General features: G+C 42.1%; 1 protein-coding gene across 4 annotated transcripts in view; it reads left to right on the forward strand.

Moving 5' to 3' along the window:
• The window catches only part of LOC139385553 (alpha-2-macroglobulin-like), a 39,187-nt gene extending 13,462 nt beyond the window's left edge, over positions 1–25,725 (forward strand). Inside the window, exons 8-37 of one of the 4 annotated variants that reach the window (XR_011628963.1) lie at positions 610–760; positions 884–1,004; positions 1,345–1,454; positions 1,623–1,793; positions 2,103–2,336; positions 2,550–2,616; positions 2,700–2,845; positions 3,025–3,174; positions 4,855–4,998; positions 5,204–5,291; positions 5,518–5,692; positions 10,007–10,232; positions 10,313–10,439; positions 10,566–10,687; positions 10,778–10,829; positions 10,908–10,991; positions 11,133–11,309; positions 11,752–11,827; positions 12,053–12,209; positions 12,356–12,430; positions 12,831–12,993; positions 13,166–13,356; positions 13,645–13,860; positions 14,052–14,176; positions 14,466–14,556; positions 14,702–14,770; positions 18,046–18,151; positions 18,265–18,318; positions 19,655–19,707; positions 25,609–25,725. Coding sequence is in view for 3 of the 4 variants with exons in the window: in XM_071130718.1 (XP_070986819.1) it covers positions 610–760; positions 884–1,004; positions 1,345–1,454; positions 1,623–1,793; positions 2,103–2,336; positions 2,550–2,616; positions 2,700–2,845; positions 3,025–3,174; positions 4,855–4,998; positions 5,204–5,291; positions 5,518–5,692; positions 10,007–10,232; positions 10,313–10,439; positions 10,566–10,687; positions 10,778–10,829; positions 10,908–10,991; positions 11,133–11,309; positions 11,752–11,827; positions 12,053–12,209; positions 12,356–12,430; positions 12,831–12,993; positions 13,166–13,356; positions 13,645–13,860; positions 14,052–14,176; positions 14,466–14,556; positions 14,702–14,770; positions 18,046–18,204 (3,667 nt within the window). In the remaining variant the exon portion in view is untranslated. Of the gene's footprint in view, positions 1–609; positions 761–883; positions 1,005–1,344; positions 1,455–1,622; positions 1,794–2,102; positions 2,337–2,549; positions 2,617–2,699; positions 2,846–3,024; positions 3,175–4,854; positions 4,999–5,203; positions 5,292–5,517; positions 5,693–10,006; positions 10,233–10,312; positions 10,440–10,565; positions 10,688–10,777; positions 10,830–10,907; positions 10,992–11,132; positions 11,310–11,751; positions 11,828–12,052; positions 12,210–12,355; positions 12,431–12,830; positions 12,994–13,165; positions 13,357–13,644; positions 13,861–14,051; positions 14,177–14,465; positions 14,557–14,701; positions 14,771–18,045; positions 18,235–18,264; positions 18,319–19,654; positions 19,708–25,608 lie in introns of those variants that run through there. The other 3 variants (XM_071130719.1, XM_071130718.1, XM_071130720.1) reach the window with 3 other exon arrangements.
• Positions 25,726–26,485: the final 760 nt, after the last annotated feature.

The raw sequence follows: 26,485 nt of genomic DNA on the forward strand, positions 1-26,485 counted from the left end.
CTACTATTACTATTACTGCCACAGTCAGAACTTTGACAACTACTATTACTACCGCAGTCACTACCATTACTACTGCAGTCACTACCACTACTATAACTTATCTCACAACCATAAATACTCAAGGCAAGCTAGCAAGCACACACATTTTCTTTAAGAAATTTATTTTTCAAGTTGAAGACCTACAATGCTACTGCTCAATGTCATAAACTGTTCTTATGAGTCCCTGAGACTTCAAAGGTTTGGGACAGTGGCATGTACAGTACATGAACAGCTGTGCCAGTATTCATAAAGCATCTCAGAGTAGGATTGCTGACCTAGGATCAGGCTCCCCCTGTACATGAGATCTTGTTCATTAGATTTAAACGTTCAAACTGATCCTAGATCAGGACACATACTCTGATAGGCTTTATGAATACTGGTCCAGATCGATTGATAATGTTGAAAACACTTGACTTAAAAAGCATTATAATGTATTGTTATAAGCCAACATGTATGAGATTTATAATGTCTCATATGAGACTTATAATATGGTATGTCTCTCTATGTAGGAAATGTACGATAGCTGATGTGTCTGATGTATGTTTGTGTTTTATTATGAAATAAAATCAGATACACTTATGGGCAACCTGTACCTGGTAAAGCAGAGGTAGAGTTGTGCCGACAAATAGTTCCCAATATATTGATACCAATAAGAATTGATGAGAAAAATCCAGAAGGAGTTCCTGATTATACACCCCCCTGCCATAAAGAGTCAATAGAGGTCTGTATGCTTTCCTGAAGAAACCATATACTTGTTTTTACCATCATATTACATTTGAATATGATCTGGTTACATTTATTTAAATCATTTCTTAATGTGTGTGGTTTTGCTTGCTTTTCCCAGATGGACCAAACTGGCTGTGCTTCTCATGTCTTCAACATGTCAATTTTCACAAAGGATGCTGGCCAGAAAATGCTCATAGACAGGCTGAGTTTTAATGCAAAAGTAGAGGAGGAGGGGACAGGCAAGTCATTTATCTTAACAATTTGGAGACGGTAGAAGTGATGACAACATTTGCCTGAAGTCAAATGACTTCTCTTTTCTTGAGAGTGAATTACATAATGTCAAGATTGCATGTTTAATTAGATTATGAAGATTGGCAAGACCTGTGTATTTGACCTTTGGTGCTACATCCTCATATTATGCTGTTTTTATTCATGTCTTCGTTTGTAATCATGTTTTTACCATGTTGAATAAGCTGCACTGGAATTCAGCTCCTGCATTGTGAACTGCCATTGTGCATCATGGTGGCGTGTGTCGTTGTGAAATAAACCATCCTATTTTCATTTGTTTTCCTTTGACAGGTATTACACAGTCAAAGGAAAAACACATTGCTCTCTCAGATGTGATTGGAAAACTCACATTTGTCGACACACCTAAAATCTATGAGCGTGGATCAACTATCGAGGGCAAAGTGCGTCCAAATACAGTGATATTGTTTCTTAGACTTAGTTGAATTGTAGATGCCATTTGTCTTTGACATTCCTGTTTACATTAACTACCAATGGTCGGTAACAGTGACACACATCACCACTTACAACTCCCCCCCCCCCCCCCCCCCCCCCCCCCCCTTTTCCCTCAGATTAACGTTGTTCACTTCAACAACACACCTATCGCAGACATGCTAGTCTACCTTTTGCAGAAGAAAGACAGGTCCTCACATCTTCTACAGAACCTAACCACGGACAGTCATGGTACTGCCAGTTTCTCCCTCAACACAACCAGACTGCCCAAAAAGAACATTAACCTCATAGTAAGTATGATTTCTTCTAGGTTTTGGAAGACTGATGATTCCAGCGCACACCATTGAACCTATGGCCTATCATGCTCTTGTTGAGATCTGAGAAGATACCATGTGTATAACAAACACTATGGTGAAACTTCCACCTAGTTTATCAGAGGACAAGGTGGAGATGTTGACATACTCTATTGCTTACACCTGTCAAAAAAAATCAAAAAAACGAATCCTCTCAGATCTCCACAAGTATATTGTACAGGGTCTAAGGGTAGATTTGGGATTGGGCCTTTAGTTATACTCTCTCTCTCCTCTGTTGCTTTCCAGGTAAGCAACACACCACAAGTGGAGAATATTAGATACAGGGTCCCCTATTTCAAAAGAGGGCACCACAAGCTCTCCCTGATCCAGCCTACTGCCCCTCACAGTAAAACGTTCAGCTCTCTGGCTATTCAGAAGATGGAGCACCCACTGGCATGTTGGGAGGGAGTGTCAATCACCATCCAGTACGCCATCGTAGGGGAGACTGTCCCAAAGGGCTCCGTGGATGTCATCTACCTGGTGAGTAGAACAAGGAACAAGTTGTGACAACCTGCAAACCCGGGGAGTCCAAAATGGTGCGCTACTTTTGACCAGGGTCATTTCAGACATAGTCCCAGCCTCTCATCTTCAAAGGAAGGATGTCTCTATACAACACCAGTACTTCTCATCATATCCTTCTTGCTGACTTGAAGGGATAACCGGGATAACTGTTTTTCCATTTCCGTCCTCCAGGCCTTATCCAGAGGGGTGATAGTTCAGCATGGACATATGAAGGTTACCGTGCAGCAGGGGAGTCCTGGTGAGGGAGTTTCATTAAGTAATTATGAACGTACTTGAAGGTGCTTGATGACAATGACAGTTTGACATGCTCTTGTGTTACAGCAACTGAGGGTGAAGTCACCTTGAAGTTGGCAGTGGTTCCAGAGATGGCGCCAGTGGTACAGGTCCTTGTGTACAGTATGCTACCCAGTGAGACTGTCATCGCCCACAGCATGAACTTCCCCACTGAGAAATGCTTCAGGCACAAGGTGTGTGTATATGTGGGCATGCTTCTTCGTGTGTTATACCCTCTGGCTTCTGCACATCACAAACATACTATGTTCATTTTATGGAATGTATAAAAAGTGTCAAGTATTTCCCATTCACATAGAAATCATTCCGTGTATAAAGGTGTATAATGTACACTTATGTATGTCATGTGCACTAGGTGTCGGTGGAGTTCTCACCCTCACAAGCAGTTCCAGGGGAGGAGAACACCCTGCAGCTCTCGGCCCAGCCCGGCTCCCTCTGTGGCCTCAGTGCTGTGGACCAGAGTGTTCACATCATGGAGCCAGGGAAGAGGCTGAATGCTGACAAGGTAACAGAGCTCGGTGTAGTGAATATCAACGGTCATACAGTACCACCATATAAACAGCTTTTGTGGTGCTGGCAATACAAGCAGCTTCAGGGGACTAAGAAGTGACAACAGCAGACTTGGAGTGGGTCTGTTCAATGTTGGCCATTTGGTGTGCTTTCATTAAAGGAACTGGAAAGCACCTCCCTATTGGTACTTAATGAGTTAATAGTCTGGGTTGTGTTTATTATTGCAATTTTAACACTCATGCTAACATATTTTACATACATGGATAACCAACTGGGGTCATTTTGACCTCAAGAAGAAACTGTTGGAAAAAATCAACAATCATAGCAACATATCAACTTAATTCAATACATCATTAGACATGTAAATCTTGTTATCTGAAATAAAAAATTAACCAAAACAGACTATTTTTTGCAAAATTACAGTTAATTAGCATATTCTGTAAACCGAAAATATACATTTGCTCCTTAAATCATGTGCTGTTTTTTTCCAACGTACAATCCACATAAGTGCGAAAAACAAAATTTACCATAATTTGATTATAGCATCATTTCGTTTTTAGAATTTTTAAGTAAATACTAATTCTGTCATATTATGTGGTAAAAACTATTGCCATTTATAACCAGTTTAAAACATAGCCGAGAACAAAAGGAGCTTAATTTATGTAGGTGATCTTTCCATCTTGTCAAAATCACTGATACAGGTCCCCCTCCACCCTCTGAGGATATGTATAACTTAATATTACATCTCCAGAGAAATCTGGATTCAAATAACTACTTTTTTACATTTGCCCTAGAATAACTACTTTTTTAGATTGGCCCTAGAATAACTGCTTTTTTAGATTTGCCCTAGAATAACTGCTTTTTTAGATTGGCCCTAGAATAACTACTTTTTTAGATTGGCCCTAGAATAACTACTTTTTTAGATTTGCCCTAGAATAACTACTTTTTTAGATTTGCCTTAGAATAACTACTTTTTTAGATTTGCCCTAGAATAACTACTTTTTTAGATTTGCCCTAGAATAACTACTTTTCAGTGGCTACACACTGGTACAGCTTTCTGTGTAGATTCAGAGTGTATCTAAGTTCGCTATTGCATTTCTATCAAGTATTTATACCATTGGCAAGCTTTTTATACTATTGGCAGTATAAAAAGTTTGGTTTTGTACACATACATAAAATACGTGGTATAAAAAACTGCAATCTTAGGTGGGTACATGGGGAGCTATATCTCTGTAGATAATCTGTCTATCTGGTCAACATCACTGATTCAGGTCAGTATGGGTAATTTGTTATTATGTCTACAAAGAAACATAAATTATTATAAGGGTCCTATCTATCTCATTACTATAGATGGAATTAGGTGTTTTGGGCTGGGGTCGAAAATACCCCAAAATCTATATTGATACAGAAACACCAAGAACAAGTTGATTGTCAAAGTCATGAAAATTTGAAGATTTCAATAAACTACCTTTGGGCTAAGATGAAAAATATGCCTCTGGGGTCAACATGACCCCAGTCGGTAGTATGAAGGTTAATAACGTTTAGCAATGGAAAATGAAATTGAACTTTTATTTTTAGACAAGTCCAGGTGGTCCTTCACAGTAGCAGTCTGTTTTCTTCTGTTTGGTGTCCAGTGAACAAGTTAATTTTACATCTCACTGTTATCCCATTCCAGATTTTTGATTTGTTACCAGTCAAGGAGACAACACACATTCCCTACCAGCTTGAAGATCAAGTAGGATGTTTACGTGTAAAACCAAGGAGGTACATAAGGCCAGGACAAACTGAAGAGGAAAATGAACCTCATGAAGTTTTTAAGGTAACTTCTGGCTTGTTTTCTCTTTTCTTTTTTCCTCTCTCGTAAGAATCAGTTACCATACTTTTACCATGCATACAACTTCTTAAATTATTAATTGCTAAAATACCCTGTTTGAGGCTGAAAAACAACTACAGAATAGAAACATAAAATTGAGAGATATTCATTAATATTGAGCTCTCTTGTTTTGTGATTCTGACATTTCTAGAAACTGGGACTGAAGCTGGCAACTAATCTGGTTATAAGAGTACCTTCCTGTCTCAGGTACAATAGGAAAGAGGACAATGGGGCCTATGGTGAGATGTCCTCCTTCACACCTTTTACTCTTGTCATTGCCAGAAGAATTCAGTGAATCTTGGGAGTCGCGTGATAGGGTTAGTTAGGTTGCTTACAAATGTCTGTTCTGAATGAAATATTACCACTACATGTATGGCTTTTGTTATTCTAATATAGCCTGGTTAAACCAGTCTGGTTTGACCAGGCTGATTCTAACACGAGAATAATGACTATTATTTGTTTTAGTTGTAGCCTACAGACGCCACCCTGGAGACAAGGCCACACTTAGACTGGGTGCAGCGGGTGGGATACTTGATCGATCTTTAATGCGTATAGTAGACGGTGACAGATTTGTTGATACCATACAGACGGTCCGTACGTTCTTCCCTGAGACGTGGATATGGGATCTTGTGGAAGTTGGGTAAGAGCACTGCACAGTGAGGCTGTTGCCTTATAAACGTCAATAAAATAATGCGCGCACATCGATGAGGCAGAAGGTTATGATTCTGAACGGTCAGATAGTTAGCAACAATAACAAGAGCCTGCCATGTGGGGAATAGTAGGTGTCTCGTTTCAGCTCGTTGTATCTTCTTATTGATACCATGTCTTGTTTTGAGGTGTTTTGACTCGTGTCATGTCTATGCTAATATGGCAAAACATTTGCTAGCTAGCTACCAACAACTGTAACGATGTATTTGAGAGACAACAAGTGCTCATTGTGCAAATTTATTTATGTTTTCAATAAACATTTGAAGGCAAAATATAGTTTAGATGTTGTCAACAATCTAAGCCAACCCCGTCTGTTTGGCTCCATATTTCTGCACGTGTTGGTTTTGTTGCTAAACAACCGACCGGTCTGTATCAAAACATATAGTAGTGGTGTAGATTAGGAACCTCATTGAACTGCATTACAAAGTAGGGGAGAGTGTGGTAAATTTAGATTTGTTTTACATTCAGCATTACTCTGTCAAGCAAAAATACAGTATTTTTTTAAACAAAGATTTACATATATTTCAGGATGTTGTGTATCCCTTGAAATAAACAGAATTCATGGAGACATTACAGTTTGGAAAACATAGCTTGTCCAAAAAAGGGGTCTCTTTGCACAATTTACCCCCGGTATGGAGTAAATTGAGTCGCGTGATAGGGTTAGTTAGGTTGCCTATGTAACGGATGTGAAACGGCTAGCTTAGTTAGCGGTGGTACTCGCTAAATAGCGTTTCAATCGGTGACGTCACTTGCTCTGAGACCTTGAAGTAGTAGTTCCCCTTGCTCAATCAGGGCCGCGGCTAGTGTGGCGCGATGGGTAACGATGCTTCGTGGGTGATTGTATGCAGAGGGTCCCTGGTTCGCGCCCGTCTATGGGCGAGGGGACGGTTTAAAGTTATACTGTTACTACACCTATTTCGGAATGAAATATTACCACTACCTTTCTAAAACCATGTCTATCTTTATTTCACAAACACTTCTTTGCTTAACAAACACTTTGTAATTTGCGATAACGGCAAGGACTTTGGGTTTACAGCTCTAAATACAAAATAAATACAAAATAATGAAATATCCCAGCGATATTGCATTGCTTTACGCCTAGGAAGAAAACACTTCAATTTGCTCAATTTACCATTGGCTCAACTTACCCTGTGGCCCTCAGCTCAATTTACCCCAAGACAAACATTTGGTCTATATTTGCCCACACAGCTACAGAGATGCACTTTCATGCAAGGTTTAGGACACATATGTCAGAGTCAAGGCCCGCGGGCCACATCCGGCCCGCAAGAAGGTTTTTTACGGCCCCTGGGATGATCTTGATTTATTATTAGAACCGGCCCGCAGCAAGCCGGCAGCCCGCAGATCTTTTACACGCACCAATACTACATTTCCCACAATGCAAAGGTGACGCACCGAGCAGTAGGCTGCTTCATTTCAATATTTATTGGCACAGCAGTCGTCAGCATCACAGTAAAATTAACTTTCAGATACCCATCAAAAATGGCAAAACGGAAGGTGGATACTGAGAACCGGGGGTTTCAAACAAGGTGGGAGTCGGAGTATATGTTCACGAAGGTAGCTGGAAAACCTGTGTGTCTTCTGTGTGGAGAAAGTGTGGCGGTACTGAAAGAGTATAATCTGAGACGACATTATGAAACGAAACACGCGGACACACACGCGGACGCAACTGTCAAGGCCAGTTTTATTTTGGCAGAAGAGATCGCTAAATCAGCCCGGCCATTTACGGAGGGGGATTTCATCAAAAACTGCATGATTAAAGTTTGTGACGAAGTTTGCCCAGAAAAAAGGCAACTCTTTTTAAATGTGAGTCTGAGCAGAAACACCATTGCCGAGAGAGTAGACCAGTTGTCCATCAATCTAAAAGAGCAGCTTGTGAAAAAGGGAAAAGATTTTATTGCATATTCCTTGGCTGTGGATGAGAGCACCGACATTTCTGACATTGCCCAGTTGTCAATTTTCATCCGCGGAGTGGACTCCAACCTAAGCGTGACAGAGGAGTTTTTGGCTTTACGTCCTATGCATGGCACAACTACGGGGCATGATTTGTATGAAGAGGTGTCAAGATGTGTAAATGAGATGGAGCTGCCTTGGGAAAAACTCGTGGGTTTGACAACCGACGGAGCACCTGCGATGTGTGGACACAGGAGCGGACTGGTGGCGAAGATACGGGAAAAGATGCAAGAGGAAAACGCGACAGGTGAGCTGACAGCTTATCATTGTATCATACACCAGGAAGCGTTGTGCGGTAAAGCCTTGAAAATGGAGCATGTAATGAGCATCATCACGCGCACAGTTAACTTTATCAGAGCCAAAGGTTTGAATCACCGCCAGTTCAAGGCATTTCTGACGGAGTTAGAAACGGAGCATGGTGATTTGCCTTATCACACAGAGGTGCGATGGCTAAGCCAGGGAAAGGTGCTTCAAAGATGTTTCGAGCTTCGTGAGGAGATTTGTCTGTTCTTGGACAGCAAAGGGAAAGACACAACACAACTCCGAGACGAAATGTTTCTGTGTGAAATGGCTTTTCTGTGTGACATCTGAATGCAATAAACTTGCAGCTGCAGGGTCGGGATCGTGTCATCTCTGATATGTACAGTACAGTGAAGGCATTTAAAACCAAACTGACTCTGTGGGAGACGCAGATGCGGAAAGAAAATTTGAGCCACTTTCCCAGCTGCCAGACCATGAAAGAGAAGCTCTCTACCAGTGCGTTCCCGAGCACACAGTTGGCTGATAAAATAGGTATGCTTGCCGCTGACTTTCGACGCCGATTTGCTGACTTTGAAGCACAAAAAAGCAGGTTGGAACTGCTCGGTAACCCATTTGCTGTTGACGTGGAAAGCTCACCACCAAACCTCCAAATGGAGTTGATTGACCTCCAATGCAATGATGCACTGAGGGCAAAATATGCGGCAGTGGGTGCTGCGGAGTTCGCCCGTTTCCTCCCCGGCACAATGCCCCAGCTGCGCATCCAGGCTGCTCAAACGTTGTCTATGTTTGGCAGCACATACCTGTGTGAACAACTGTTTTCTTTGATGAACCTGAACAAAACATCACACAGAAGTCGACTTACTGCTGAACACCTCCACTCAATTCTGAGGATTTCTTCAGCTCAGAGCCTTACCCCGAACATTGATGAACTTGTGGAAAAGATGGGACACCACCAAGTATCACCCTCAACCTCAAACAAGTGAACATTACTGTGCAATCACATATTTAGAGTTTTTACTCAGTTCAAGTTTAAAAGTTAAAATTTAATATTTGTTTTCACTGCATGTTACTTCTCCTTAAACAAAGTGTTGTTTTTGATTAATAGATTTTTGCACTTTATTTTTTTGTATTTCAATCCAATTATATTTTAAAAATATTTCAGTTGAGTGGATGATAGAAAATTGCTATTATTGTTTTTTCTTTGAAGTAAATTTAGCCCACTTTTGCTAAAATAGAAAATATAGTCTACTGATGGTGCCTTGAATACCGGTTTCTTTCATTTAATGTTCATGTTATGGGGATATTTATATAAAGGAAATTTGTCTTTTGTGTCTGTTGAAAATTAAAGATTACTGACAGAGCCATAAGAAAATATTGCTTTATTTATCTGATCATATTGTAATATATTTGTTAGGTTTTCAGTAGGTTCAATTAGGTTCACTAGACTATATGCGTCATTTAAAAATTTTTCAATGAACATTCGAACAGTCCGGCCCTCGTCTTGTAGCTGATTTTTTTATTTGGCCCTCCGTCCATTTGACTTTGACACCCCTGGTTTAGGACATGAAAAAAAATTAAGCTTATAAAGATCCCAATTGATGTGTAGAACAATCTTACAATGATCTACTTTGGTTTAGATACAATCATAGTGAAACCGCTAACAGAATACATTTATTTGACTTGGTGAACAAGTGTTTTTTGGACACTTTTGCTGACCACTTTTTCCATATGGTTTCTTCCTTCACAGACTCCATGAAATTATTTATCTTCCTAAATATTTGGTCAAATTATTAATTTTGTGTATGGTTTCCTAGAAACAAGGGTGGCTCAACTTGCTCCACTTTCACCTACTGTAGGCCTCTGACCTCAATAGGACTCCCCAGTTAGATGAAGCTTAAATATATTTAAAAACATTTAAAGAAACAGTGTTTAAAGAATTTGTAAAGTCATACTCCATTGTTCTCCATGGGACACTTAGTGTCTTTCTGTTTGAACTCTGACCTCTGCATTACAGGGAATCTGGAACAGCAGACATGCCCCTCACAGTTCCAGACACCATCACCACCTGGGAGACAGAAGCATTCTGCCTGGCTCCTGGCGGCTTCGGCCTGGCTCCTCCAGTGGAGCTCACTGTCTTCCAGCCCTTCTTCCTGGAACTCACCCTGCCGTACTCCATCATCCGTGGAGAGCACTTTGAGCTGAAGGCCACTGTGTTTAACTACCTGTCCAAGTGCATCATGGTACGGCGCCGCATCATGATCGTCTCTTGAGTTGTTTCATTAGTTTTCCATGTTATCTTACAAGTGTTCCTATTTGGCAGGTTTCTGTGACTCCAGCTCACTCCTTAGACTACACTCTCACACCCTTGAAGGATGTCCAGTACTCATCATGCTTGTGTGCCAAGGGACGAAAGACCTTCAGTTGGACAATGGCACCCTCTATCCTGGGTAAATCATCAGTCTTCATTCAACCGTTCAAACAGCAGAATGGATGTCAGCCTGAGTTGTGTACTCTGTCACCATATTGGATGTTGTGTAACCTGTGCTGCACTCTGTCTGTCAACGTGTGTGTAGGGGTTTTGAATGTGTCCGTTAGTGCAGAGGCTGTCCAGTCCCACGCTGCGTGTGACAATGAGATTGTGAACGTACCGGAGAGAGGACGCATCGACACAGTCACACAGAGCCTGCTGGTGAAGGTATGCAGCCTACTGTTGTGACGGAACGTACTGTTGTACAGATACCTAGTGTAACTACCTCTGACTGAAAATAATATCCTCTCTTCTCAGGCTGAGGGAACAGAGAAGACCGACACCTACAACTGGTTGCTGTGTCCAACTGGTCAGTAATACATGAAAGTTGAATGTACTTTGGTTGAACAGATTATCTCCATTCATCTTATCATCTGTGTGTCCACAGGAGTAACTATGACAGAGGAGGTGGAACTGCAACTCCCCAAGAATGTAGTGGATGGATCTGATCGAATTTCTCTCTCAGTCCTGGGTAAAATAAACCATTGTATTATTTAGAGAGGCTTGGTGAGTTTAGACAGGAGTTTTGGTGAGAAAAGCAACCCTTATCCTGTGATAATGCTGCTGTTTGCTAAAGAGGACAGTATCACAGAAGTCCCATGTTTACCTGTAGGTGACATCCTGGGTCGGGCCCTCAAGAACCTGGATGGACTGTTGCAGATGCCGTATAGGTGTGGAGAGCAAAATATGGCCCTCCTCGCCCCCAATATCTACATCCTGGAGTACCTGAGGAACACAGAGCAGCTCACTCCAGCCATCCGAGACAAGGCCATCAAGTTCCTCACTAGTGGTAAGAGAGTTCCTCAAAATATGGGTCGTATTGATTAGGCACCAAACGGAAGAAAACTGACTGAAACAGAGCTGGATTTGTCCCTTTTTTTTGTTTTTCGTTGAAGAACATTTTTAAACATTTCACCACAGTGTGCCCTAGTGACTACAACCCTGCTATCATGTCAATTATAGAGCTACAGCACAGATGATATTACAGTGTTATCAACAGAGCATCACTGACCCAACACATGTTGGGACTTCCAGATGTTTTGCTAAAGTCATTTGATTATAGAATATAGATTTATTTTAAATCCCAAATATCACCCTACTCCCTACATAGCGCACTACTTTCTTCCTGGCAAAAAGAGTACGCTAGGGAATAGGGTGCCATTTGGAGCGCACCCTCAGTGAATATAAAACACACTTGGTTACTGTTGTTTGCTTTAAAAACTCACCGACAGGTTACCAAAGGCAGCTGAACTACAAGCATGTTGATGGTGCATACAGCACATTTGGACAAGGTTCAGGGAACACTTGGTAAGTATTGTGTGTTTCACCTACTGGTAAACACACTATACCTGTGTCTGTTTCAATTAAGTATTGACCAATCAAATGGCATTGTCTCTGACAGGGAGACCATGGATGTGACTGACATAAATTAAAATAATCTTTTGTTGCATGTAATGTCAAGCTCTGTCATGTTTATAACAACCTTATGTGGGTATTATGACGGGACATTCAAATCAAGTTCTCTTTTCTCAGGCTGACTGCTTTTGTTTTGAGATCCTTTGGCAAAGCAAAGTCTTTCATTTATATTGATCCGGTAAAAATTGAGCAAACCAAGACTTGGTTGGAACGTCAACAAGGCGAACATGGCTGTTTCATTAGATTGGGGAAACTCTTTAACAACAGAATGAAGGTATTTATATTGATAATAAACTGATAGAAGAAGATGTTGTTTTACGTCTCGTCAGACCAGCCATAAAGTTGGGAATGATGATTTCAACAGAATTGTATCAGGCTACAGTTTACACATGTTTTAGTATTTAACATATTGTTTTGTAGGGTGGGGTGACAGATGAAGTCACACTGACGGCCTACATCACTGCTTCAATGCTGGAGCTCAACATGTCAGTGTCGGTACGTAGCATCTCCACATACTATTGTTTCTCACTTCAACAACGTCCATTACAGGAAACTGATTTAGCCTCCTGTATGAAGTCTATTGTATACATTTTATGTCAACTGTCTTTTAGATATTCTAAAATGTAGTGAGTTCTGTGTAAAAATTGATCTGAAAGTAGCATATGGAATAGAAATAAGAATAGCTGTTACCATAAGCAGTCCTGAATGACAGTGTGCTGTTAACATAAAAAGTACAGACATAGTTATAATAATGTAAACTAAAAACTAAAAGTGCTCCAGCATGAATGTGTCTAGACTGGTCCCAGATCTGTTTGTATTACCTTGCCAGAACAAACAGATCTGGGACCAGGCTAACATGTCTCTTAATGTGCTGCTCTGTTATTTTGTGCTCCAGGATCCTGTTGTGTACCGCAGCTTGTCTTGCCTGAGGAACTCCACCAGTGATTTGTCTAACACTTACACTACTGCTCTGCTGGCCTACACCTTTACCCTGGCAGGGGACATGGAGACCCGGGCCCAGCTTCTGCAGCACCTGGACACGATCTCATTACAAGAAGGTGAGACATATCCTGGTCCAAGATCTGTTTGTGCTGTCTTGCTTTCATTGAGCTTACCTGGGCAATGGACCCAATAGGGTAATCCCAAAAGTGCAAACCCTCCTCCTGTCTGGCACTCCAGATAGGCTCAATCAAACACCCAAAGTATTTTACAGTGTTCCTCATCCCTCAGAGGGTCTCCTGCACTGGACTCAGACCCTCTTAGAGACCTCAGCCTCCCTGGCGGTGGAAATCAGCTCCTATGTTCTGCTGGCTTCCCTCAGTGCCTCCCCTCTGTCTACCACTGACCTTGGCTACGCCTCCCGCATCGTTAGGTGGCTGGTGAGACAGCAGAACGCCTACGGAGGCTTCTCTTCCACACAGGTATATTTTCAAAACACCTCCGCTCTGAAGCGGCACCCTGTGCTGTGCACTAGTAGTGAGGCATTATTACCACCTTGACTTCACAACAGGCATGTATGTGCTTCTTGTCATGTCAAGCCTGGCGAGGATAACTTACACTGAAATGGAGCCAAGAAATCATAATGGATGGAAATGGGAAATAGTCACTCTAGGAACAGATCAATGTAAAAATCCCCCCTTTATGTAAAATGGGCTATTTTCATTCATTTGGAACATATTTGTCTGTGGTCTGTTGGTGTGTGTGTTTAGGACACCGTGGTGGCCCTCCAGGCCCTGGCTCTCTACTCCACCAGGGTGTACATTAGAGAGGGTGCCAGCACAGTCACAGTACATTCTCCCAGTGGGGCACAGCACCTCTTCAAAGTGAACCAAAACAACAAGCTTCTCTACCAGGATCGGGCGCTGCAGGACACAGAAGGGAAGTACAGCGTGGAAGTGAAGGGCAGTGCTTGTGCCTCCGTGCAGGTCAGTGAATACACTCCTCCCAATACTAAAGTGCAAGATATGAATTTGTATATTAGTGTGAATTTCAAACATTTAAGAAGCGTTGTCTGGCTTGATAGTTGGTTTATGAAATGTTTATTTTTTCTCCATGTTTTAAAATGTATATTTCTGGACAGGTTGGTTTCCCTGACTTGTTCTTCCCTCTTTCCCAGGTGGCGCTCCACTACAACATCCCTACTCCTACTGACAGCACAACGCTCAGTATCCAGGTGAAGCCAGAGGTGGACTGCAACAGTAACTCTTTGAGACCCAGAGTCACGCTGAAACTCCAGTCTCAGTAAGAATGAATGACACATTTGTGTTCACAGAAGCATTCTTTCAATCAGTTTATTGATGACACTCCAAAGTTTTTATTTTGGAGCATGTCTTACAGAATGGGGTTGGCCCATCTTTCCTATAGGTTATGGAATTTCTAGTTTCTACCAGTAACTGTACGAAAACACATCAGGCAACCATGTATTTTTTATGGCTAATATAATAAAAGTATCGATTTGATCTATTCGTTTTATTTCAAGCAATTGTAAAAATCTCACTTTGATATCACAGGCATCTCTTTGCTTTCACAGATATCATGGAAAGGAGCTGACCACCAATATGATTATAGTGGATTTGAAAATGCTGTCTGGGTTTGTCCCAGACCCAGAGTCTTTGGGGAGGGTGAGTTTTTGTGATTATCATACATTTATGGTGTTACCTATAACCTTTTTCCATGTAGCTCTTGCCTCTCATCTGTGAACTTCTCAGAAACTGACCTTTTTTGTCCATGCAATATGAATAATCAGTGAATGGCCTGTCTTCACAGCTGAGGGGTTCAGGTCGAGTGGATCGTGTCGATACCAAAGATGACCATGTGTTAATGTACTTGAGAGAGGTGAGACCAGTTTGAACAGTGCACATAGCACTCTCAATATAATGAAATTCATTTTAAATAACATATACTGTATATATTGATGTAATTCTGTTAAAATACTGTCACGCCTGCTCCCGCTCTTCCTCCCTCTGGCCCTCGAGGGCGCCAGACTCCCCAACATTACTCACTAAAGCCACCTTCAGTACGCACACCTGCCTTTCCCCATCACATGCATCAGCACTCATTGGACTCATTTGGGATCAATTACTTGTGTAATTTCCTTCCCTATATCTGTCTGTTTCCTAGCTCTGTTCCCTGCTTCGGGATTGTTTGTCATATGTCCTTGTTTACCCGTGTGCTGACGCTGTTCCTGTCGTGTTCTATGTCAGTTCCTGAATAAATGTTTGACTCCCCATACCTGCTTCTCCTGTCCGGCGTCGGCCCTTACACATACAGTACCAGTCAAAAGTTTGGACACACCTACTCATTCAAGGTTTTTTATTTATTTTCACTATTTTCTACACTGTATAATAATAGTGAAGAGATCAAAACTATTAAATAACACATGGAATCATGTAGTAACCACAAAATATATTTTAGATTTTAGATTTTAGTAGCCACCCTTTCCCTTGATGACAGCTTTGCACACTTTTGGCATTCTCTCAACCAACTTCATGAGGAATGCTTTTCCAACAGTCTTGAAAGAGTTCCCACATATGCTGGGCACTTGTTGGCTGCTTTTCCATCACTCTGCGGTCCAACTCATCCCAAACCCTTTCAATTGGGATGGGGTTGGGTGATTGTGGAGGCCAGGTCATCTATTGCAGCACTCCATCACTCTCCTGCTTGGTCAAATAGCCCTTAAACAGACTGGAGGTGTGTTTTGGGTAATTGTCCTGTTGAAAAACAAATGATTGACCCACTAAGCGCAAACCAGATGGGATGGAGAGTCGCTGCAGAATGCGGTGGTAGCCATGCTGGTTAAGTGTGCCTTGAATTCTAAATGAATCACTGACAGTGTCACCAGCAAAACACCCCCACACCATCACACCTCCTGCTCCATGCTTCACAGTGGGAACCACACATGCAGAGATAATCCGTTCACCTACTCTGCGTCTCACAAAGACATTGCAGTTGGAACAAACTTTTTTTTTTTTTTCGCAAATTTGGACTCATCAGACCAAAGGACAGATTTCCACTGATCTAATGTCCATCGCTCATGTTTCTTGGCCGAAGCAAGTCTCTTCTTCTTATTGGTGTCCTTTAGTGGTTGTTTCTTTGCAGCAATTGAACCATGTAGGCCTGATTCACGCAGTCTCCTCTTAACAGTTGATGTTGAGATGTGTCTGTTACTTGAACACTGTGAAGCATTTATTTTGGCTGCAATCTGAGGTGCAGTTAACTCTAATGAACTTATCCTCTGCAGCAGAGGTAACTCTGGGTCTTCCTTTCCTTTGGCGGTCCTCATGAGAGACAGTTTCATCATAGCACTTAATGGTTTTTTGACTGCACTTGAAGAAACGTTCAGTTCTTAAAATATTCTGTATTGACTGACCTTCACATCTTAAAGTAATGATGGACTGTCATTCCTCTTTGCTTATTTGAGCTGTTCTTGCCATAATAAATCAAATCTACATTTATTAGACTACATGTGCCGAATACAACAGGTGTACAACGAGCCCATAACCAACAGTGCAGTTTCAAAGAATACGGATAAGAATAAGAGATAAAAGTAACAAATAATTAAAGAGCAGCAGTAAAAAATAACAATATATACAATTTTTCCAATTTTCCACATTCATCTGCACAAACAATAGTACGCACGTATAAACACCATGGGACCATGCAGCCGTCATTCCTGCTCTGGAAGGAGATGCGTTCTGTCTCCTTGAGATGATTGTACTTTGGTGCGATAAGTTCAAATCAATCCCAGAACAACAGCAAAGGACCTTGTGAAGATGCTGGAGGAAACAGGTCAAAAGTATCTATATGCACAGTAAAACAAGTCCTATATCGACATAATCTGAAAGGCCGCTCAGCAAGGAAGAAGCCACTGCTCCAAAACCACCAGACTACGGTTTGCAACTGCACATGGGGACAAAGATTGTACTTTTTGGAGAAATGTGTACTTCACAATGTGTACTTCACAAAATAGATGGCATCATGAGGATGGAAAACTATGTGGATATATTGAAGCAACATCTCAAGACATCAGTCAGGAAGTTAAAGCTTGGTCACAAATGGGTCTTCCAAATAGACAATGACCTCAAGCATACTTCCAAAGTTGTGGCAAAATGGCTTAAGGACAACAAAGTCAAGGTATTGGAGTGGCCATCACAAAGCCCTGACCTCAATCCCATAGAAAATCTGTGGGCAGAACTGAAAAAGCATGTGCGAGGAGGCCTACAAACCTGACTCAGTTACACCAGCTGTCAGGAGGAATGGGCCAAAATTCACTTATTGTGGGAAGCTTGTGGAAGGCTTCCCGAAACATTTGACCCAAGTTAAACAATTTAAAGGCAATGTTACCAAATACTAATTGAGTGTATGTAAACCACTGACCCACTGGGAATGTGATGAAAGAAATAAAAGCTGAAATAAATAATTCTCTCTACTGTTATTCTGACATTTCACATTCTTAAAATAAAGTGGTGATCCTAACTGACCTAAAACAGGGATTTTTTACTAGTATTAAATGTCAGGAATTGTGAAAAACTGAGTTTAAATGTATTTGGCTAAGGTGTATGTAAACTTAAGACTTCAACTATACATGTAGATAGAGTTAGTTAAAATTAATATGGCCTTGGTCTTTTACCAAATAGGGCTATCTTCTGTATACCACCCCTACCTTGACACAACACAACTGATTGGCTCAAACGCATTAAGAAGGAAATAAATTCCACAAGTTAACTTTTAACATGGCACACCTGTTAATTAAAATGCATTCCATGCAGCTGGTAGAGAGAATGCCAAGAGTGTGTAAAGCTGTCATCAAGGCAAAGGGTGGCTACTTTGAATAATCTCAAATATAATATTTGTTTAACACTTTTTTGGTTACTACATGATTTCATATGTGTTATTCATTGTTTTGATGTTCTCACTATTATTCTACAATGTGGAAAATAGTAAACATAATGAAAAACCCTTGAATGAGTAGGTGTGTCCAAACTTTAGACTTGTACTGTATATCTACTCTGAAATTGTTTTGTGTGGAATGTCTTTCAGTCAGCAAAGTTGATTGGAAACTTTTGAATAACGTTTAAATAATTGTGACCAATTTTTTTTCCTCCGAACAGTTACCATCATTATTTCCTTTCAACCACACACTGGACATCATGCAGGAGGTCCGAGTAAAGAATCTAAAGCCAGCGGTGATCAAGATCTACGACTACTACCAGCCAAGTAAGTTTAAACCTAAACCCCCTCCCCAAAGTATTTTTCGCTCTTCGTATTAGTAACATTTGGTTAACTTGTGTTCATTTACTGGGACTTACCTGTCTTGTGATTTTATTCAGGTGACCAGGCAGAGACAGAATATGTCTTCCCTTGCAAGTAGGGGTTACAAGCTGGTAATCTATTTAAAATCTTGAATTAATGATAATTTTAGATACACTATACAGTGCATTAGGAAAGTATTCAGACCCCTTCACTTTTTCCACATTTTGTTACGTTACAGCCTTATTCTAAAATGTATTAAATTAACATTTTTAACATCAATCTACAGACAATAGACAATGCCTTTGTTTCTCAAATGACTGCCTCGCCTGATTCACCAACTACTTCTCAGATAGAGTTCAGTGTGTCAAATCGGAGGGCCTGTTGTTCGGACCTCTGGCAGTCTCTATGCCACAGGGTTCAATTCTCGGGCTGACTCTTTTCTCTGTATCCATCAAATGATGTTGTTCTGGCTGCTAGTGATTCTCTGATCCACCTCTACGCAGACAACACCATTCTGTATACTTCTGGCCCTTTGGACACTGTGTTAACTCACCACCAGATGAGCTTCAATACCATACAACTCTTCTTCCGTGGCCTCCATCTGCTCTTAAATGCAAGTTAAACTAAATGCATGCTCTTCAACCGAGCGCTGCCCGCACCTGCCCGCCCATCCAGCATCACTACTCTGGATGGTTCTGACTTAGAATATGTGGACAACTACAAATACCTAGGTGTCTGGTTAGACTGTGAACTCTCCTTCCAGACTCACATTAAGCATCTCCAATCCAAAATTACATCTAAAATGACATCTAGAATCAGCTTCCTATTTCGCAACAAAGCATGCTTCACTCATGCTGCCAAACCCTCGTAAAACTGACTATCCTGCCGATCCTTGTCTTTGGCGATGTAATTTACAAAATAGTCTCCAACACTACTCAGCAAACTGGATGTAGTCTATCACAGTGCCATTAGTTTTGTCACCAAAACCTCATACACTACTCACCACTGCGACCTGTATGCTCTCGTTGGCTGGCTCTCGCTTCATATTCGTTGCCAAACCCACTGGCTCCAGGTCATCTATAAGTCTTTGCTAGGTAAAGCCCCGCCTTATCTCAGCTCACTGGTCACCATAGCAACACCCACCTGTAGCACGCGCTCCAGCAGGTATATTTCACTGGTCACCCCCAAAGCCAATTTCTCCTTTGGCCGCCTTTCCTTCCAGTTCTGTGCTGCCAATGACTGGAACAAATTGCAAAAATCACTGAAGCCTCTGCACATCTATCCCTCCAGTGTTTAATTGCTAAATTGTAATTATTTCACCACTATGGCCTATTTATTGCCTTACCTCCCTTATCTTACCTCATTTGTACACACTGTATCTAGTATTTTTATATTGTGTTACTGACTCTTTATTCCATGTGTAACTATTGTTGATTGTGTCGCACTGCTTTGCTTTTTCTTGGCCAGGTCGCAGTTGTAAATGAGAACTTGTTCAACTAGCCTACCTGGTTAAATAAAAGGTGAATATTATTATTATTTTTTTTAAACAATACCCCATAATTACAAAGGTTTGCAAATATATTACAAATAAAAAACAGATGCCATATTTACATAAGTATTCAGACACTTTGCTATGAGACTCGAAATTGAGCTCAGGTGCATCCTATTTCCATTGATCCTTCTTGAGATGTTTCTACAACTTGATTGGATTCCACCTGTGGTAAATTCAAATGCTTGGACATGATTTGGAAAGGTCCACAATCTATATAAGGTCCCATAGTTGACAGTGCATTTTAGAGCAAAAACCAAGCCGTGAGGTCGAAGGTATTGTCCGTACAGCTCTGAGACAGGATTGTGTTGAGGCACAGATCTGGGGAAGGGTACCAATACATTTCTGCAGCATTGAAGGTCCCCAAGAACACAGTGGTCTTCATCATTCTTAAATGGAAGAAGTTTGGAACCACCAAGACTATTCCTAGAGCTCGCTGCCTGGCGAAATGGAGCAATCGGGGGAGAAGGGCCTTGGGTCAGGGAGGTGATCAAGAACCCGATGGTCACTCTGACAGAGCACCAGAGTTCCTCTGTGGAGATGGTTGTCCTTCTGGAAGGTTGTCCCATCTCTGCAGCACTCCACCAATCAGGCCTTTATGGTATAGTTGCCAGACGGAAGCCACTCCTCAGTAATAGACACATTTCAGCCCGCTTGGAGTATGCCAAAAGTCACTTAAATGACTCAGACCATGAGAAAAAAGATTCTCTTGTCTGATGAAACCAAGATTGAACTCTTTGGCCTGAATGCCAAGCGTCACGTCTGGAAGCATGGTGGTTGCAACATCATGCTGTGGGTATGTTTTTCAGCGGCAGGGACTGGGCGACTAGTCAGGATTGAGGGAAAGATGAACAGAGCAAAGCACAGAGAGATCCTTGATGAAAACCTGTTCAGCACCTCAGCCTGGGGCGAAGGTTCACCCAACTGGACAACAACCCTAAGCACACAGCCAAGACAATGCAGGAGTGGCTTCGGGACACGTATCTGAAGGTCCGTGATTGGCCCAGCCAGAGCCCGGATTTGAACCCGATCTAAAGTTAGCAAGATGCTGCTGACAGAGATTGTCGCCTCGCTTCGAGTCCTTAGGAAACTGTTACATACGCCTCTAGGAAGAGGGAATGTAACACCCTGCTACAACTCAACTCTCCGTGGTGTGAAAGAGGTATGGGACTGTAGGTGTGAGCAAGGATGACAAAAGGCAGAGAATTTACCGTTTACTAGGAATTTATTCCTTCACACAGTGATACGGGGAAAAGGGGCTGGACGGAACCAAAGCAAAGAAAGTAAATGTCAAAGCCCCCCTCCTATCTTTCCTGCCTACCCACTACTTATCTAACTTAGCACCACCTGGTGCGCTAACCAAAATACAGGGGGTAATCCGCCCAGGGCTTACCTAGTGTGCACAGACAGAGTATATACTACGGGTCTATGTATGCCCGCGGGCCTTTTGCCTAAGCACTCCCTAGGTGCCTTCCCCTTCCCCCCTGGGAACAAATGAAACAGAATATTACAAACTACTTCACAACAAAACTGAGAAAAAACTAACTCAGGACATTACAGAAGCTCTCGCTCTTTGAGCACCAACCTAACCCAGAACATACCAATCACCTCTCTCAGCAACAACTAACATAGTACATACCAAAACATCTAATCTCTCTGAAAAACAACCAACACATGATATACCCCTCTGCCATCAGCCTCCTCTCTCTTCTGAGCAACAGAACTCCGGCTTATATAGCTTCAGAAGGAGTTGGTAATTGGAGACAGCTGCGTCTTGACGAAGGGGCGGGGTCAGCTCTCCAATCATCAATGGGGCTGACCAATCAGCTGCTTGGGGAGAATTTCAGGAAGCCATTTCCTGAAATACATACATGAAAATACACAAACCACAACACAGAAACTGGGGAACGTAACAGAAACTGTGCAGTATTTTGTTGTTTTATGTATTATTTCTTACATTGTTACCCCAGGAAATCTTAAGTCTTATTACATACAGTCGGGAAGAACTATTGGATATAAGTGCGACATCAACTTACCAACATTACGACCAGGAATACGACTTTCCCGAAGCGAATCCTCTGTTGGGACCACCACCCAGAATAATGGATCTAATCCCAGAAGCCGACCCAAAACAACGGCGCTGCAGAAGGGGCAGGCGGAGCGGCCTCCTGGTCAGGCTCCCTAGACGTGCACATCGTTCACCGCTCCCGAGTATACTACTCTCCAATGTCCAGTCTCTTGACAACAAGGTCGATGAAATTCGAGCAAGGGTTGCCTTCCAGAGAGACATCGAAGATTGTAACATTCTCTGTTTCACAGAAACATGGCTCTCTCGGGAGATGTTGTCGGAATCAGTTCAGCCACCGGGCTTCTCCATGCTTCACGCCAACAGAAATAAACACCTCTCTGGGAAGAGGAAGGGCGGGGGTGTATGCTTCATGATTAACGACTCATGGTGTAATCATAACAACATACAGGAACTCAAGTCCTTCTGCTCACCCGACATAGAATTCCTTACAATCAAATGACGACCATATTACCTCCCAAGAGAATTCTTGTCAGTTATCGTCACAGCTGTGTACATTCCCCCTCAAGCAGACACCAAGATGGCCGTCAAGGAACTTCACTCAACTCTATATGTAAACTGGAAACCATATATCCTAAGGCTGCATTTATTGTAGCTGGGGATTTTAACAAAGAAAATTTGAGAACAAGGCTACCTAAAATCTATCAGCATATTGATTTCACTACAAGCGGGGGTAATACATTCGATCACTGCTACTCTAACTTTCGCGATGCATCCAAAGCCCTCACTAGCCCTCCCTTCGGCAAATCCAACCACGACGCCATCTTGCAGAAACTGGGCAGAAACTCAAACAGGATACCAGTGACTATAACCATTCAACATTGGTCTGACTAATCGGAATCCACGTTTCAAGATTGTTTTGATCATGCGGACTGGGATATGTTCTGGTCAATCTCAGAGAACAACATTGATCTATTGCTGACTCTGTGAGTGAGTTTATAATGAAGTGCATTGGAGATGTGATACCCACTGTGACTATTTAAAACCTACCCTAACCAGAAACCGTGGATGGATAGCGGCATTCTCGCAAAACTAAAAGCATGGATGGATGGCAGCATTCGCGCAAAACTGAAAGCGCGAACCACCGCATTTAGCCAACGAAAGAGGACTGGGAATATGGCTGAATATAAACAATGTAGTTATTCCTTCCGCAAGGCAATCAAACAAGCAAAATGCTGGTACAGGGACAAAGTGGAGTCGCAATTCAACAGCTCAGACAAAAGACGTGTGTGGCAGGGTCTACAGGAGATCACGGACTACAAAAATAACTAAATGACTATCACCCCGTAGCACTCACTTCTGTCATCATTAAGTGCTTTGAGAGACTAGTCCAAGGATCATATCACTTCCACCTTACCGGCCACCCTAGACCCACTTCACTTTGCATATACAGCCCCAACAGGTCCACACACGATGCAATCGCCATCACACTGCACACTGCCCTATCCCATCTGGACAAGAGGAATACTTATGTAAGAATGCTGTTCATTGACTACAGCTCAGCATTCAAAACCATAGTACCCTCCAAGCTCATCATCAATCTGGAGGCCCTGGGCCTCAACCCCGCCCTGTGCAATTAGGTCCTGGACTTTCTGATGGGTCGCCCCCAGGTGGTGAAGGTAGGAAACAACATCTCCACTTCGCTGACCCTCAACACTGGGGACCCACAAGGGTGCATGCTCAGCTCCCTCCTGTACTGTACTCCCTGTTCACCACGAGTGCGTGGCCATGCACGCCTCCAACTCAATCATCAAGTTTGCAAATGACACAACGGTAGTGGGCTTGATTACCAACAACGACAAGAGAGCCCACAGGGAGGAGGTGAGGGCACTCAGAGTGTGGTGTCAGGAAAACAACCTCTCACTCAACGTCAACAAAACAAAGGAGATGATCGTTGACTTCAGGAAACAGCAGAGGGAGCACCCCCCCATCCACATCGAAGGGACAGCAGTGGAGAAAGTGGAAAGTTTTAAGATCCTCGGCGTATACATCAGACAAACTGAAATGGTCCACGCACACAGACAGTGTGGCGAAGAAGGCGCAATAGCGCCTCTTCAACCTCAGGAGGCTGAAGAAATGTTCCTTGTCACCCAAAATCCTGAAAAGCTTTTACAGTTGCACAATCGAGAGCATCCTGTATCACAGCCTGGTATGGCCTGGTATGGCAACTGCACCGCCCTCAACAGCAAGGCTCTCCAGAGGGTGGTGCGGTCTGCACAACGCATCACCGGGGGCAAACTACCAGCCCTCCATGACACCTACAGCACCCGATGTCACAGGAAGGCCAAAGAGATCGTCAAGGACACACCCACCCGAGCCACTGCCTGTTCACACCGCTACCATACAGAAGGCGAGGTTCATACAGGTGCATCAAAGCTGATACCGAGAGACTGAAAAACAGCTTCTATCTCAAGGCCATCAGACTACTAAACAGCAATCACTAATTCAGAGAGGCTGCTGCCTACATTGAGATCCAATCACTGGCCACTTTAATAAATGGATCACTAGTCACTTTAAATAATGCCACTTTAACAACATTTACATATCTTATTACTCATACCATATGTACAGTATATAATGTATTTTATACCATCTATTGCACCTTGCCTATGCCGCTCGGCCATCGCTCATCTATATATTTACATGTACATATTCTCATTTACCCCTTTAGATTTATGTGTATTAGGTAGTTGTTGGGGAATTGTTAAATTACTTGTTAGATATTACTGCACTGTCGGAACTAGAAGCACAAGCATTTCGCTACACTTGCATTAACATCTGCTAACCATGTGTATGTGACCAATACAATTTGATTTGATCTCTGGAGAGACCTGAAAATAGCTGTACAGTGACACTCACCATCCAACCTGACAGAGCTTGAAAGGATCTGCAGAGAAGAATGGGAGAAACTCCCCAAATACAAGTGTGCCAAGCTTGTAGAAGACTTGAGGCTGTAATCGCTGCCAACGGTGCTTTAACAAAGTACTGAGTAAAAGGTCTGAATACTTATGTAAATGTCGTTTTTATAAATTAGCAGGAATCTATACAAATAAAAATATGTTTTTGCTTTGTCATTTAAGGGTATTGTGTGTAGATTGATGACATTTGTTACATGCTTTATCCATTTTAGAATAGGCTGTAACATAACAAAATATGGAAAAAGTTCAAGGGGTCTGAATACTTTACGAATGCACTGCACAAAACTATTTGTGGATTCAGCCATTTCAGCCACACCCGTTACTGACAGGTGTATAAAACCGAACACACAGCCATGCAATCTCCGTAGAGAAACATTGGCAGTAGAATGGCCTTACTGAAGACCTCAGTGACTTTCAACGTGACACCGTCATAGTCATTTCATACAATTTCTGCTCTGCGAGAGCTGTTCCGGTCAACTGTAGGTGCTGCTGTTCTGAAGTGGAAACGTCTAGGAGCAACAACCGCTCAGCTGCAAAGTTTTAGGCCACACAAGGTCACAGAACAGGACCGCCGAGTGCTGAAGCGAGTAGCGTGGAGGTTGTTATAGCAGCAAAGGGGGGACCAACTAATTAATTAACTAATTAATGCCCATGATTTTAGAATGAGATGTTCAATGAGCAGTTGTCCACATACTTTTGGTAATGTGGTGTGTCTGACTCATATACTATACAGTATGTGCTACACATTATTTAGTTAACTGAGTCAATATTCCTCCAATCCTTTTAACCAAATGCTGGTCAGTTTGTTAAATCATTCATTTCTTACATGTACTTTATCTACCTATTCATTGCATTTTCCCCTCTGCAGATGTAAGAAGAAAATGACATTCACCTGCAACCCTTGAGACATCTTTCAAGCTCTAAAGTAAATTATGTAACTTTCTAGAATCAACGTTTTTCATTAAAACACTTATTCTTAAAAAAATGTATCCAGATTGTTTTGCGTGTACATTTTGATGTCACACTGTGGCAAGAAATGAGTTCCACGATATAGGCTCAGGAGTATATTGAAAGGCTTTATGTAAGACAGTGGGTCTCTTCCTGGGCTAAGTACCCATGGCAGTATCTGGCCTATCCACAAGGGGGAAATGGGAAGACTCATACACAGATCAATATGTGAATGGGGGGGTACATTCAATTTAAAGAGAACCACTATACTAGACCATATCAAAGGATAAAAAACTATAGCCTACATTTTGGAACAAATTATCATATTTGTTAAGTTCCAGAGAGCTGCAATGTGCTGTTAATCGGTGTTGCCAACTGTACAAAGATGTGCAAATGTTCTCTCAATTTTGCTCAAAGCTTTTGGTTCTCAGCTTTTTTCTTCCTCCATCTGTAATCATCATGGGCCCCCTGTAGTAATAATCAAGGCGTGGTTCTCTTTTATTTCTCATCAGAGAATGGGATCCAAGAAATCCACTCACTAAATCCCATCAACAAACATCTTACAAGGGGATGTGTCCTGTCCTAATCATACCCATAATGAGTCCTGGCTATAATCTCTATTTTGAATGTATGCTAATGCACTAATGACAATCATGTATTGAGCTAATGGTGTAGATAAGGCATGGAAAGATGTGGTTGAGGCAAGTTCAGACAGGAAACACCACGTGTTTGTTTAACCATTTATTTGAAAGATTACAATACATGCAATACATTGTCTTGGCGTTAGACTCTGCTCC

This window comes from Oncorhynchus clarkii, chromosome 27 (genome assembly GCF_045791955.1).
Source record: "Oncorhynchus clarkii lewisi isolate Uvic-CL-2024 chromosome 27, UVic_Ocla_1.0, whole genome shotgun sequence".
Taxonomy (NCBI): domain Eukaryota; kingdom Metazoa; phylum Chordata; class Actinopteri; order Salmoniformes; family Salmonidae; genus Oncorhynchus; species Oncorhynchus clarkii.